At 40.6% G+C, this 16,674-nt stretch overlaps 1 protein-coding gene across 2 annotated transcripts; it reads right to left on the reverse strand.

The window, feature by feature from the left end:
• Positions 1–2,187: 2,187 nt before the first annotated feature.
• On the reverse strand, positions 2,188–16,674 carry LOC124479925 (histo-blood group ABO system transferase 2-like). Of its 2 annotated transcripts, none has more exons than XM_047038880.1 (9): positions 16,468–16,674; positions 14,819–14,870; positions 10,063–10,098; positions 9,762–9,815; positions 9,602–9,640; positions 9,361–9,495; positions 8,879–8,930; positions 6,675–6,932; positions 2,188–2,665 (listed from the first exon to the last, which is right to left on the reverse strand). In XM_047038880.1, exons 1-9 carry the CDS (start codon positions 16,526–16,528, stop codon positions 2,282–2,284), a joined length of 1,071 nt encoding a protein of 356 aa, XP_046894836.1. In that variant the 5' UTR covers positions 16,529–16,674; the 3' UTR covers positions 2,188–2,281. The 2 variants fall into 2 exon arrangements, with proteins under 2 accessions (XP_046894836.1, XP_046894835.1); XM_047038879.1 differs by having other exon boundaries at positions 16,438–16,673.

The raw sequence follows: 16,674 nt of genomic DNA on the forward strand, positions 1-16,674 counted from the left end.
GCCAGGAGTCCTCGGATGGCCTGGCACTGGGCGGCACAACCTCGGGGGCGAGGCAGGGGCTCAGGGCAGGAACGAGGCTGGGGCACAGGGCAGGACCGAGGCTGGGGCACAGGGCAGGAACGAGGCTGGGGCACTGGGCAGAAACGAGGCTGATTTCCGGCGGCAGACGGCCGAGACTCCCCGGCAGGAACAGCCTTGGTGGTCTGGGTGCTGGGCGGCGCAACCTTCTTCGTCAGGGCGCAGGGCGGCACAACCTCAGGATGAGGCAGGGGCACAGGGCAGGATCGAGGCAGGGGCCCAGGGCAGGACCAAGGCTGGAGTCGGGGTTCGGGCTGGGGCTGGAGCCAAGACAGGAACCAGGCCCTAGGGTGGGCCCTCCGCTGTAGGCTTTGCGGACCACCCAAGGCAAGCCTGGTCCCAAGGAAAGGGTTCGGGTGACTCTCCGCTGGGTCCTTTTGCGGTCTTAGCATTCTGTCACGACGTGTGGAGGGGTAAGACCCAAACGCAGGAGAGTCAGCAGGCATGGTCAAAAACAAAAGGGTTTAATACTCGAAAACGGGAAACAGACAGGGTACACGCAGGGACAAAGGGCAATGCTAAGACAAAGACTGGACACAAAACAGGAACCTAAATACACAGAAACAAAGACAAAGGTGACGACAATGACAGGGAAACACTAGGGCAGGGCAAAACAAAAAACAATAGGGGGGCACGGCTGTGGCCGTGACACCTTGAAACTGTGGCATAGGTCAAACAATAACGGAAGAAAGGTTTATCTATATTTTAATATAGGATACAGTATAAAATTATACTCAATATATAATGTTATTTTCTTGAAACATTATCAGACAATTTAATAATCAAATAGAGCTGCAAGCAGCAATGAAAGGGCCAAGCAGGTCAAATGACTCACAAAAAAAGACATTTTGGACATCCTGAGAATAGGGTTCTGAGGACTTAACAAGTTTGTGCGTGAATGCATCCAACTTTGCTGAGATACGACCCAACTTTCTGTTTATATATTAGTTCATTTATAAGGGACAATGCAGCGCACATTATTACATACATAGTAGATGTATGTAAGAGTACATTGTAGATGTGTTGCATAAAAGGTTTTTAAAAGGTTTGGCAGCTACCCGCCGATTTTGATTGGCTCTACAGGACAGTTTCAAAGATCAAAACTCTATTTGATAACTTGTGCGGCTTGGTTTTTACACCCATCTATAAAATCAAATATGGCGGCCCCATCAATTTGGTTAACACACATGTTTACATGACATGTTAACATTAGTGCTGTCAAACGATTAAAATATTTAATCGCGATTAATCGCATTGATGTCAGTTAACTCGCGATTAATCAATTAATCGCACATTTGGATCTATTCTAAATGTCCCTTGATTTCTTTTTGTCCCATTCTTTTTTCAAATTTTAAAGCTCTTATCAACATGGAAAAGTGGTTCGGATTGCTTCGTGCAAATATTTTTTTTATTGAAAACAACATTGCGCCTGGTCTTGACGAAGGGGCGGAGAATTCGCATGAATCGCATCAGCTGTGTGCTTGGCCATCAAGTGGTATTTTTAGACTGGACGTGCTGCGATGATAGCTCAGTTAACAACGACAAAACACACAGATCACTTTGGTCTTGTCAATGGAACCATTTGGCAACTTTTTAAAAGTAAACTTTCCATTCAGAATCTTATTGGCATCAATTTCGGCGTCTCGCGCTCGCCATCCACTCAAAACGTAACGTTAGCCTACTACCAGAGAATGTCTAATATCCGTAAAAGGGCTCTGCTACTACTCTTTAGCCGGCTCGCAAGCCAAACAAGTGTGTGTGGCGTGCCTGTTGTTTTATTTCCGGTCTAGATAGATCCGGTGTGGTGTTGTAGTCTTTCTAACGTCGGTAATTGTTGCAACAGCATGTGAAAAAAACTACAAAGTTTGCTAGGCCAAAAAGAGCGTTAATCGCGCGATATAAAAATTGACGCCGTTAATTTGGGTTTGCGTTAACGCTGTTAATAACGCGTTAAACTGACAGCACTAGTTAACATGTGTGAGCCTTGGGATCTCCCAAGATCACAAGACAATGCAGTAACGTCATTCAGGCAAATACATGAACAGTTATTAGACAATACAAATTTTTCCTTATTTTTACAATAATAATAATGGCCCCCAATTACTCAACATGTATACATACAGTAAACATATGTGTGGTACAGTACCAGTGTTTGAATGTATAAATAAATAAAAAACAATGAAAGCAAAGAAAACATTGCATCTCAGATATTTTCCCTAACTTCCTTCATGTTCTTACGGACGGTGGCGTAGCGGATGAGCTTGATCTCTGAGCCTCCAGACCCTAGTTCCTCATCCCAAAGGTACTCTGGGGAGAGGACCTTGGTGGGCTTGTTCAGCAGCATGTAACGGTTGACATGGCTCTCTTCTTGCCACTTAGCCTCAACATCCACCAATTTGTCAGCTTCAAGGTTTTTGCGGCAAGTCGTGACCAGTTGGTAAACATCCTCCACATGTCCCCCAAAGAAGCCCCCTGCGTAGTAGTAGTCCCCCTGTCCATATGGGATGTAAGCTTTGGAGATGACTCGTCGCTCGTAGCTGAAGTTATCCCGGGTGCTCTTGTGCAGCCAGGGGTTTAGAACTCCCACCTAGAGATCAATTGGAAAAAGCCTGTGTCAAAAATTGATTCTGAATACTGGGGCATTTTTGTTTAATGCAGTGTATTTTTAGGGAGGTATTGTTCTTCATAACCTCATGACTTTATGTAGTCCAGATCAGGGTTGCAAAATTCCAGGAATCTTCTAAGGTAGAAACTTTCCATGGGAATTAACAGTAATATATGGACATTTACGGGAATTAATGTGAATAAACTTGGACTGTGCAAAATTGCAGGTTAGCCTTTAACAGGAAACTTAAATGTAGTTGGACAAAAACACATTGTGCAGCATAATCGTGGTTTAAACAACCAGATTTCATAGATATTCAGTTGAATTTCAGCCCTGCGTATTCCTCAATCATATTAACACAGCACACTACTTACTATAGGGCTATTGAGGACACTCCACATATATGCTTTTTGTTGATCAACAAAATAATCAATTAAAGTTCAAATCACAATTTATATTTTGTAATAGTTTGCATGCATTGCAGTTGTTTAATAATGTTTAATGACCAAACAAAATGTTTTACGATTGTACATGATACCGTTTGTATAAATTTATAAAGTTGTATAAATTATTATTATTGATTGTGTAATTCAGATCAGATCCCTGTAAAAAACCTGTTTCCCAAAAAGTATTTGTTCTGGAGAGCCTGCCACAATTTCAGTTACGCATTGGAACTTTATACCAGAGAATGTCTAATAAAGAGAGAACTCCCACTCTCGGGAAACTTCCGGGTTCTGAACTGGTTGCAGTTCCACTGAAGTTCCATATTAGGGCGCGAACGGTCGAGTGCAGAATGAATGGAGGTCTATGGAGCTTTACCCCTCAAAATCCACTTTTCTCAGGATATAATTTTTTGTCTAGTAATTTGAATTCTGAATTTGAAAGAGGAGGCAAAAAAAATATACACCTTTCTGTTCTAAAAAGCCTTTGAAAATGTCATTGACGTCATACACATCGTACAACCAGAGCTATTGCTTGACGGCAAACTCTGGTTACTTCCACTTTTCTCTCGAGGCATCGACAACACAGCTGACAGCTTAGGCTCGCCCTGTCAATACACATGCTAGAAAGAGTTTTGGCTTGCTAATGTTGTTGCTAATGCTCTAAAACCTGGTTCTGCTTCGGATGCCATCAAGCGGGATCTCTGGTCGTAGTCAGTCCTTCACTAACCAATCAGCATTCGTTAGCAGAATGCTAGCGTGTTTTGGGCAACAACGACTTACCCTGTAAGAAATCGAAAGGACATAAGTACTTGTTCATTCAACTTTTGACCTGTAATCCACGTTGAACATGCAAAAACTACAATCAAATCTGAGATTTCTCAACGACAATCAGGCGAAAGAGACAAATTTCGCCGTTTAGCTCCATAGACACCTATTCATTTTGCACTTGACCGCGATCACTCCCAGTGGAACTCTGGTGGAACTGCAACACAATTCGGTACAATGGGGCTTAATAGGGAGTGGGCAGGCTCTCCTTAAACAGGCTCTGTTTATACCATGGTCTGGGTGAATACTCGATTCTGATTGGCTGCAGGGGTGTGCATTATAGGGTGATAACGGACACCTACTGCGTCATTGCAGAAAAACTGTCTTTTCACCGTTCCGCCGGCTACACAGGAGCCTGTACAAAGTATCTGAAATAAGTAACCATAACAACAGTGACGGAGTCAAAGCCTCCATTTACAATTTTGAAAGACTTTAACAAGCTAACTTGTATTTACAACAATGAGTGTACATACTGTAGCCTAGTACTAGTATATGGACGATATTGTTCGTGAAAATCTTGTTATTGATTTTGGGACAGTGACATGGCTGGTTAGCTAGCAAACGTTATTGTCAATCATACTGTAAAATTATATTTACTGTTTGTCAACAGTACACAATGTTATGCCTTTGAATCCTGCTAGCAAAACGTTAGCTTTTGGGCTAATAGCTCAGCCAAAGGAACGCCGGTGTTGGTTCTATGAGCTGAGCGGACTATAAATATCAGAGTTGGCTAACGTTGAAAAACGTTAGTTATCTATTGCAAAACGCCTTAAAAAATAAATTTATGTTAGTAATAAAAATTGTTGGCAAGTGACCATAGTATAAGCGGGATAATGCCCTTCCAGGTGTCCAATATCACCTGATAATGGACTCCGATAATGGACTCCTCCGCTGCACGTCGGACGGTTCACGCCTCCACATCGTCCATTATCAGGTGATATTGGACACCTCGTCGGGCATTATCCCTTACGTAATGGGATGTCATGCATATCACTTGTATTGCCTGAAGCCAATAGGATTGGTAACATTTACGTAACATACACAGGAAAAAGAGTGGCAGGAAAGTCATCATCTTAAATCCCTCAATAGGGGTTATGCGCAACATTCTTCCGGGTTCTACAAAACAGATGTAACTACTTCCGGCCGGCCGCTTTTGAGGTAAACACAGCGTAGTAAAGGCCAACTACTATAGCCGGTGTTTAAAGGAGCTACCCTTAATTACAATTTCCCATGTACACAGGATTGCCAAACGGACTTCCAGAGCCCCGAGTACCCTGGGGAGTACCCTTTTTTTTTGCTCGTAGACGATTAAAACAGGTAAACGAAGACTGTACCTGTAGAAGTCCAAGTGGACTCAAAGAATGCAGTGTTTAGCAATCAACTGCAACAACTACCAGTGTGACAGTATTTTTTTACAGGTCAATTTTTTCAGTAGCGTAATCTTATACACTTGCTAACTTTAACGTTTTTTTGGGCCTAGTAGTAGGCCAGTAAACGTAATTCCTTCTAGGAACGATAGGTCCTAGCTATAGAAACCAGAATAATGATATGGATATGACACTAAATTAAAATGAGCTTCTTAAATTAATTTGCTGAATTCATATATTTCATTGATAACTTAGCGCTAGTTGTGTAGCTATGTAGCCTACTGTCACGTTGTAGTTAATGTGTAGAGCTAGTGTTACCTCCTGGGAAACGGTCTAACGTTAGGCTATTATAACGTTATATGAATTCATCACTCTATTCCTGTCACACTTAGCCTAATGTAGAGACTAATATAACTTATAAAATACTTGAACTTCCCTGTCAATATAAGTTATTTGGATCACCTAGCGCTGCAGATGTGTACAGAAGTGAGAAGCGGAAACGATTACATCTGTTTTCCGGTTCGAACGCTGAGCGCTCCGCATAACCCCTATTCAGGAAATAATTGATACCAGTTTTATCAGGTGAGCAAATAAATCATATGTCATTCTGGATTACATCTGACACCACCAGTTACAGTAATGGTAGACTTAAAAAAAACTTTTATCATGGTTGCATGCCTACAAATGATGTCCACTGTATTTAACTACCACCACTACCATTTCCTACTATTTGTAAATATTATGACATTTTGTTATCATCATTAAGCATTTTTCACTAAGATGTGTAGACAAATAAATGAATCACACCTGCCGATCCACAAACTAAACTTCATAGACAGATCTTCAAGTCTGTTTTTATATCACTACTCTTCCTGCTCCATATCCTCAAATTAGAGACGAATTTGACCTGCAGGAGTATTAAAACGACCTTACAGAATGGGTAGATTTTATTTTTTTTCAATATGCTAATGTAAAGGGCTAAAGCCCGCCCTCAAGTGGGATATTCGCCCTAAACGGAGCAGGTGTTTCGGATTCATATTAATTGGGGTTTTCTCATGGGTCGACCCATGGATTATTATTAAGAGAATCCCAGCTGTTAATGGAGACAACAAGCTTACCTGCGGATAAGAAAACCACAATTAATATGAATCCGAAACACCTCGTTCAGGGGAGAGTATATTAACATTAGTCAGCGAGGATTTAACCACACGTTTGTTCAGTAAACGACTTCAGTGGCAAGTTCACCTCTCACAGAGCAAAGGTAATTACAGTATCATTTGTATGATGTATTCATTTTGCCAAATTTGTTTATCCAAAGCAACTTATTTTGACATCTCACTCATGTTTGAGCCTTACCAGCTTCCCCAGGATCTCGGCCCCAACATGGCTATGGAACTTCATGTCTACATCCACGCAGAAGAGGTAGTCTGCTTCGTGGCGAATCCGCTCCTCAATAGCTTCCTGGATAAACTCCATCCTTCTCATGGAGATCTCCTGCCAGCGACTGAATTTGGGCACTTTGATGATGCTGATTTGTCTGCCTGCTGCTAGAGTCACATTGGGCACAGCCGCCGGCTGGTCGGTGAAAACATAGAAGTGGACGTTCAGTCCCACCTGAAAGCAGAGCCATAGGCTTGAGTCTCACAGTGGTGGTTGTTCACCGAGAAGCCTTTTCATTTTACTGTTTCAAATAAGCAGTATGGGTGTTTCAAAGACATTGTTTATCATACCATGGTCTAGGTGAATACTCGATTGATACCGATTGATACTCGGTGATAACGGATACCTACTACGTAACTGCAGCAAAACTGTCTTTTCACCATTATAATTATTCCGCTGGCTACATAGTATATGAGCCTGTACAAATTGTCTGAAATAAGTAACCATAACAACAGGGACGGAGTCAAAGCTTCCATTTACAATTTTGAAAGACTTTAACAAGATAACTTGTATTTACAACAATGAGTGACTTCAATATTTATTTTAAGCTATTTGAAACATTTTACTTTTCTGAATGTAGTGTGTCAGTGTCACGTAACCGCTCATCTCCTATCCCATTCGCTATTCACTTCGCTAGTCAATCTACTTCAGACAGGCAGCGGCCAACACGACAGGAGCAGCAACTCTACACATGGCCGATTATTTTCTTCTTAAAAATCTTGATTTTATTTGGGGACAATGACATGGCTCAAGAGCTGGCTAGTATTGTTGTTAAACATACTGTCAAATTATAATTACTCTTTGGAGAAAATGTAAACCTTGATGCAGTCATCTCACATCCATTTGCTATTCAAATCGCTCCACAGACTGCGGCCGTACTGTAGCCTAGTACGTAACTCCTCAAAAAAAGTTCGGAAACGTTATTTAGGTCTATTATTCCTCCCCTTAAATAATACCAATTGGTATTGTATTGTATATCGTTGAAAAGCCTGATTAGTCACCTTTACAACGAGGTACAATTTGTAAGGATCGTGCATTCGTGGAAAGAGCAACACAGCTAACCGTGTGGGTAGCGGTGCAAACAATTTGCTGGCAGGTGTATGCCAGTCACAGATGTGTTAATTGACCACAGGTGTGTTAATTAACCTAATTGACAGCACTTGTGACATGGGTCCTGCAACTTTGTTGAGTTTGTGTGTGCGCCAAGCATAAACATGCCACGTTTGTCCCTTCAGGATAGGGCCCAGGCAAATGGGCAACTGAAAAAGCCAAAATCCCCCTACAATATTCTAATTAACACACCTGTGGTCAATTAACACACCTGTGGTCAATTCACACATCTGTGACCGGCATACACCTGCCAGCACTTGAAGCTCTAAATGAGAGTGAATACCAAAAGAAGAATATTGCTGGGGATTTTGGAAAAAAAAGTGCGTCGCTAAATCAAATCAAAATCAAATGTATTTGTATAGCCCTTTTTACACGCAAGCATGTCACAGAGGGCGTCACATACGCCCATAGAACTGCCCCTCAACCAACCTAAACCCTCAAGGATTTGCGCTGCTACTCACACGTTAGCTGTGTCATTCATTCCATGAATGCACGATCCTTACAAGTTGTACCTCGTTGTAAAGATGACTAATCAGGCCTTCCAACGATACTTTTTTTGAGGAGTTTAGTATAGCCGATACTTTGTTCGTGAAAATCTTGATATTGATTTAGGGACAGTGACATGGCTAGTTAACTAGCCAATCTCATTGTCAAACATAATGTAAAATTGTGTTTACTGTTTGTCAACCGTACACAATGTTAACGCCTCTGAATCTTGCTGGCATTACGTTAGCTTTTGGGCTAATAGCTCAGCCAAGGGAAAGGTGGTGTTGGTTCTATTAGCTGAGCGAACTATAAAATATCAGAGTTGGCTAACGTTAAAAATGTTTAGATTTCTTTTGCAAAACGTCTCAAAACTAATTAATCTTTGTTAAAAACAAAAATTTGGGCAAGTGTCCATGGTATAAGTGGGATAATGCCCTTCGAGGTGTCCTATATCACCTGATAAAGGACATTATCTTATTATGTTATTATCCTTTATATAACTCAGATCATAACTTATTTCACACCATGTAGTGCTTTTCTGCTGTCTCCAAGAAGTCTTGCAGGAAACGAGTGTATCTGAATGAAGAGAATGGAATATTAATAGTAACTTGATGTAGATACGGTACAGACATTTATTTTACAGTGTGTGGTGGAATGTTACATTGTAAAAGCTGTACTGTTTGATAAATACTTTGTAATCCAGACGTGGTGTGTAAGGCCTGCTCAGAATTTTATCATTGATATAGAACAATTTCATGAACTACAGTATAGAAAATATGGAAAAGTCAACTTTCTGAAACACCCTGACAATCATTCTTATAACCATACCATACACATGAAAGAAAATATAGAGGATTTTCTAAAAGGTAACCCTATGTAAAAATAGTCTAGTCTATCTAGAGTGCATATGCAGTGAGCGCGTGAAAGAAACAGTTGAAAGCATTAAGAAGATAACGGGCAAGACGATTTCACAACCTATAATCAAAGCAAAATGGAGATCACTTACTTGGCAACTGCAAACACAGTGGTTGCTACGGTCCCATTGTAAAGCTTGAAAGACTCGTTAATAATAGCCATGTCGAAGGTCCCCTCCCAGACTATAGGTGCCAGCCATGGGGTGATGGTCAACACATCTGGTCGTCTGCAGGGGACAAAGACAGACCTTGAAAACGTCTGAAATATTTAGCACACAAAGTAGTGTACAGTAGTAGTGAAGATGAAGTTGAGGGGTTATGAGAGCTACTTACTTTGGTTCCATTATCCTAGCTTGACTTGTATGGTCCTGTCTGACATTTAGATTTTGATTGTTAGATTTTGAATTTAGTCATCACTCTTTTATTCACATCGCCAATTAAGAAATGTGGTGTATTTGTTTCAAATCCCAGGGGCGGTAAGTAAAAGGCTTACCCTTCCTTCAGGACAATCTGTGATGCACTCTCATGACACTTGCTAGAGGTCTCACTGAATCAGAATTGAGATGATTCAATTGGAATACACGCAGATTTAACAACTTGCTGGACCAGTTTGTGTAGACTTAAAGTACCGGGGGACAAAAAAAATCCAGTTTAACTGGATTAGTAGAAACATGTAGCTTTGAAATTTTGATGTGGTAATTCCAATTGTCATATCAGACAGAAACTGTTAAGCGAATACCGGCAGATTGTGTGACATATTCTTTTAGGGAATGTGACAGAGGACATTCTCTTACCGTGGGACTTTAATAGACTGTTGTGGACAGTAGTACCTTTGAAAAGACAACAAGGAGTACGCGGTTACTTTGTCATTCATTCATTTACTTTTTCTGTTTTGTTTGAAGAGATGGAGTATGGTGTTTTCTGTTTAGTATTTGTATAAAATATAAATGTGACTTATTCCAAACTCCAGAACATCCCAGCACCCATTCAAACACAGTTTTTCAAGTTTCTCACATTTATCCTCAAAGTTTGTATCTGATGAGTGGGACATCATTACTTGCAGTCTATTAGAAATTCTTATTAGGGGCCACCCTCACGAAAAATAAGTTTAACGTTTTTGCAAATTGTGGTGCTGTAAACGAGGGCCAAACTTTTATAACTTTTTAAGTATGTTGCTTTCATACAATGTGAACTAGAGCCAAAGGGTTGATCCTGATAGGTTTATTTTATATTTTTATTGAACCTTCATTGAAATGAGCGAGTGATCAATAATCATTTTAGCATTTTACATTGTGGAAGATTTTATGTATATAAATTGTTATATTTTTATAACAATTGTGTGTGTTTACAATGGCAGCTTTCCCCCCTTTCCCCTCAACTGACTTATGTCACTTGCCGGGAAAGATAAGATATACCAAATTTACCAATTTACCAAATGTACCTTGTCACCGCTGAATAACGACAGTTCAGTGGGTAAGATGGACATACAGTGAACCTCAAAGTCCATTGACACCTCTTTCCTATGCAAATCTCACAATAAAAAAATGTAGCTGTAAAACGATCGGTTTTGAAAAATCCCCCGTTGTGAAGTCACAACAGGGGCACCACCTTTTTTGGATCTGGTCTGTACCTTTGTCAGGCCCCAAAATTTGCTGCGCGATGCTTTGTTTACTTCTAAAGAACTACAAAGAATGTTTTTCTAGCATATTAAAAAGGGACTACGGTAGTAAATGCAGTGTTCCAGGCTGCACAGAGAATGCTGACACTTTTCAGAGTCTTCCTAAGGAACCAAACACTCGACGGGCTGTGATGTTTGTTTATGAGAAGATCCCTGTGCAGTTCTAACCTCAATTACACATTTGCTCAAACTATTTCACCAAGGACAGTTTTGAAAGCCTGGGACAATGTAAAGAAGGATTTGCTATGAAGCTGTTGCTGAAAAGAGGTGCTGTTTCCAACCTTAAGTTAATCAAAACCGCAAGCTGTGGTATGATGTTGTCGCTAACAGTTATTAGCAATGCTAACATGTCCTGCCTGTACCTAGCATGGGTAGAATGTGTGATGATTTTGTTTTTTGGCAATGGGGCTAACGTTCAAGATGCATGTTTGTCCAGATCTATTTTTTAGCAAGATAGCTAGAGCTAACTGAAGCTGAGTTGGAACACGATAGTTTGTTTGCTAAGCTGTATTGCTAACGTTACCCACCTAAGTGGATCCTGTTTGCTTCGACAACAGAAGTGGAATCTAACGTCATCATTTCAAATGATTCTAGTTTTCAGTTTCAAGATGGAGGACAAACTAATTGCCTGTGTGGCTGCATATCCAGTCCTGTACAATACGTCTCTGTATTTGTACAGAGAACGAAAAAAGAACGAGGCCTGGCACAGAGTTGTTGACATCAGTGATCCTGGTGGGTTTTTTGTACTTTCAAATTCAGTCTCGTCACATTACGTAACTTTGTTCAGTGTTAACAAGCTAGCTAAACCGGCTGGGACTCACTAGTCGAATCGACAGATTAGCAGAGACTTAAAGTAATATAATAAAACGTTTTTACACATGTCAACATGTATGTCATTTAAAAACAATATATATAATTGTATGGGCTACAAGTTGTCTTCTAATCGATATTGCGAGTACGTAAACCCAGGTCTGCCACGTCTCTAGGAGGCGCTGATAACACAAATAATGCATGTGAATTAGAGACACAGGAAAGTCTACAACAGACCCCCACTTCTCGCCCCTCGGCTTGAGGCAACAGCCCAGGTGGATTTAGGTCGTATTGCATTTCCGATTAGGTACCCGGCTCGTCCGGTCATTTTTATTCTATTAACTCCAGTCAACATTTCCAAAACTATTACTACCACCTTTTTAATATAATAATTTTTCCTGATTTTTGCTAAGTTTGAAACCAATCCGAAATGGGTAAACTAGCATCCCATGTATTTGCTTACGTCAAGAAAAGTTGCCTGGAAATGTGCTCGCGGATACAAACAGGGCACGAGCACAAAAGGGAACATTAGCCAATAGCTGGTTTACCTGAACTGAATGAGCACAAGGAGAAAGGGCTTGAGAATCTACAGTTGCCTGCCTTTGTTTGCCAGTTTTAAAAATGGTTGCACACATACATGACGGTTGTTTGTAGAGTTTATTTCCGTTATTTTAAAGCAGATTTAACCATTTTGTATTATTATGTTCATGGAATGACAAACGTAGCTTAATTATATCCTAATACATTAAGTGATATCGTATCATGTTAAGGCGTCATTATAGTTTGTTGATGTCCTTTGGAGGAAAGACGAAGATGAATAAATCATGTCTGATAACCACAAGGTTGTTATGGTTATGTCCGACACAATAGGCTACTTAGACAGTCACACTAAAAACACGAAACAAATAGTGATGTGTCGTTCGTGAACGATTTGTTCATTTTGAACGAATCCTTACAAGGACTCGGGAGTAACGAGTCCTCTCAAAGAGTGATTCGTTCATTTTCCGACTCGGTCTTTCTACGAGTCTTTGGATAATTTTTCACGTGACCTGCATAGGCTCTGTGGCTAGAGGAAACAAACAATTTGTTCATTTCCGGACTCGGTCTTTCTACGAGTCTTTGGATCCTTTTTTCACGTGACCCACATTGTATTTTTTGTAGAGGAAACAGTTTCCTTATTCCCTTTCGCGTGGCCGCTGTTTTAGAAAGACGTGAATGATCTTCGCTCAAGTCATCATACTGACTGGTTTTGTTATTTTCACTTTACATTTACACTTACAGTTTAGTGCAGTGTAATTGTTTGACCTGATAATTAAATGCTAGTGTGATAATACATGACCAAATCATACAAAATCATGATACATTATTTTAATGCAGGAATTTCTTTTGAAATAGTATCTGCTTGTGCACATGTCATGCACTAACCTACATGAGAATATCATACGCGTTTGCAGTGGACGTATAGACCCCCCCCCCCCCCCCCCCCTTCCCCCCGTTGAAATGAACGAATGACTTAAAAAAAGATTCGGTCATTTTACTGAACGAGATTCAAAGAACCGAATCTGTAAAATGAACCGAACTTCCCATCACTAGAAGCAAACGTATATTTGCATTCTGCAAATGCAATGCCTTAGCTCACACGCTCGCGACTGTTTGTCGCAAAGTATGACGTGTACAGCTAGTTGCAAGCGTGCACGAGTCTCGGAGCTAAGAAAATTGCGAGCCACACTATGCACAACACCAGACGAGCCGGAACTGGAAACATGGCGCGGTCCGTTTCCCGCCCTCGCTTGCCTCACTGCGCCACTGAATACTTCTCATAGAAATGAATGCCATCTTGGAAGCTGTTTCTACTAATATGTAAGTCTATGTATTCTTTAACTCAACTGAGTCTCATGTGCACGTGTCACAGGTATGTAACGGACGTGGTCTTGCAAGCTCCGTCAGAGGCATACTGGCCAATGTTCACTCCCACGGGGAGTCAAACCTAGCCTGGCTCTGCCCTCCTACGTACTTTCGCTCAGTTTGGATTTTGCTTCTGTACTTGGTCTGGGAGTTTGACTTTGAAGTCAGAAACACATTTTTTGTAGGTCCAATCAGTGAACAGAGGGAGTGGCTGACAACGATGACGTTAATGTCGTGCACTAGTTTGAGTAGTTCAGTAATGGCGGCGGAGAAAGATGCGAGCGAAGCTATTCTGCGGTTGTGGCAACGCTGCCGAATATCCATAACTTAAAGCCAGAGCAAGAACATTCCTTGCCGAGTTTTGTTGGTGGCCATTATTTTGTGGCCCTCCTCCCCACGGGGTTCGGGAAAAGTTTGATTTTCCAGCTACGGCAGCTAGCTCCGTTACAGTAGTGGTGAAGGAGTTGGCTAAGGCAAACGCTTGCGATTGGTTATGGCAAATCAGAGTGGCTCTGGGCAGATCCAATAGTTTTAAACTTCAACAGAAGACCTACCTTCAAGGAAGTTAACGTTTGTCAATGGAGCGATCCCAGACCCTCTGTACAAATGAAATGTACGAGGGTCTGGTTAGGACCAGGCTAAGTCAAACCTGCCACCTCTCGACTTCAAAGCGCAACCACTACCAACTACGCCAAAGAAAAGCTAGCTATTAATGCGGGTGGCCCATTACATACCTGAGGAGTGAGTTTCACCAGTTCACACCGGTTACACGCTTATATTCAGTTACTCTGAGTAAAATAATGTGTTAATAAGTCATTAAGTGATAAAGTCTGCTTTACATAAGCCTACAGTCACACCATTACACTATGCATGTCTAAATCGACTACTTTGTATGCTGAGGTTGTAGTGAGATGTCAAAAGTATGGTTTGGAGTCTGTTAGCACAAACAGTTAACTTATATTTCTAAAATAAAAGTTTAGCCATGTTCTCCTAATAGCCGCGCTGCAGCTTAAGTAAACAAAAAAGCTTTAAGACTCCCAATGCAACAGCCACGAGACACTTGTGTACCACTATAAAAAGTAAAGTAGTTTGTGTTCATTGTAAAAACAACAATATAATACACATTTATAAAATAATTGTAATGTTATTGAACTTACCCAAATAAAAGGAGTACTCCAAAAAATAACAGAAGACAAATAAAGAGAAATCCTGGAAACCAAAAAGAACCAAATTAATTTGTAAATTGAAAAGCTTTCATTTACAATGTTCGGTATATAAGATAAACAATAGGCTAACAACATTCACTCAACACATTTTGTTTATTATGGAAGCAAATCGTGACCAAAATTCAAATGAATAATAAATAGTTTTCGATGGACTCGAACGGGATGTGGATGGTTGGTCGTCCCCGTCCCATTTGAGGCTCCACAGCATCCAGCCGTTCCAGGACTTAAGAGAGGTTTACTATGGCAACCTCATTAATGTGTACGTCTGTGACGGCAGAGTATGCAGCCAAGCTCTCTGTGACTTTTTCTACTCGGTCACGGGCATCAGACTCAGATATATTATTAGTTTCTACCAGCTCAGCTAATTCTATCAGTGTCTGCACAATTTGAGGGAGCGCCATGATCTGTGATGCGTCCTCTAAAGACCCGGCAATTCAATCAATTTCCCGGCACATTTGTCATGTAATGCAATGCGTATGTGCACACCGCCCCCTACCGAACAAGATGGGTAGCTCGGTCAGCAGGGAGCTGAAGAAGAGCGGCTACTGACGTCACTCTACTGCGCCGCTCAGAATGCATTTTCGTTTTCGAATTATGGGCAGTTCTTTGCGGGCAGAACATGAAAATGAAAATGCAATGTCTGCTCAGTACTAATCAGTACTAATTTGATTTATGAGTCAAATAATGCAGCCACATTCTTAAAATGAAAATGCATTTCTGGAAATACATTTGAATTTGAATTGTGGTCACGATTTTGCAGCCACGTTCTTAAAATGAAAATGCATTTCTGGAAATGCATTTGAATTTGAATTGTGGTCACGATTTTGCAGCCACGTTCTTGAAAATGAAAATGCAATTCTGGAAATGCATTTGAATTTGAATTGTGGTCACGATTTTCCAGCCACGTTCTTAAAATGAAAATGCATTTCTGGAAATGCATTTTCATTTTCAAATTTTACATTTCAAATTGAATTTTGGTATCTATTTGCTGGGGCATATTTTGAAAATTAAATTTCAAATGTCTTTTTCGTTTTCATTTTAATTAAGGGAAAGAATGAGCAGTCTTAAAGAAGAAAATGAAAATGCAAATAGGATGATTGAATACTAATTTGATTTATGAGTCAAATAATGCAGCCACATTCTTAAAATGAAAATGCATCTCTGGAAATGCATTTTCATTTGAATTTTGGTCACGATTTGCTTCCATAGTTTATAGCTCAACTGTCCACTTGGCGTCATGCATTGAATTGCAATCATGAATTACTGTCAGTTGTTTAGAACTTCTCGGTTTATAAATTTAATGTATTTGTGACTACGTTTTGGTGTGCAACTGTGTCTGCCATTTAGAGCAAGTTTTAACCAGCGTCTACAATGCCACAATTCCCAGTCTAATGCTGGCTTTAGTGGACCTATAGCCTGTAATCTTAAACCGACCCGTATTGAGGGAAACCGCTTTTATTCTTTAACTTCCGTGTGAGAAACCAAATTGAAAAACCTTCAACTGGGCCACAGCAGTTGGAAGTATCAGTCGATTTTAGGTAGATACTCACGTAAAGTCATCCTTGTCTGTAGATACTCACGTAAAGTCATCCTTGTCTGTAGGCTACGGTACAAACGACCCACAAGTCTACACGCTACCATTTTCTGATCAATGATAAACACAATAAGTTAAGTCCTCGTAAGTTACAATTCCCTGTCAGGCTACTAATGAGCGGCAGCTCGTGGAACCATCAGAATAGGGGGGAAACGGGGGACAGTTGCAACACGTCTTATTCCTCCAATCAGAA

This window comes from Hypomesus transpacificus, chromosome 17 (assembly GCF_021917145.1).
Source record: "Hypomesus transpacificus isolate Combined female chromosome 17, fHypTra1, whole genome shotgun sequence".
NCBI lineage: Eukaryota > Metazoa > Chordata > Actinopteri > Osmeriformes > Osmeridae > Hypomesus > Hypomesus transpacificus.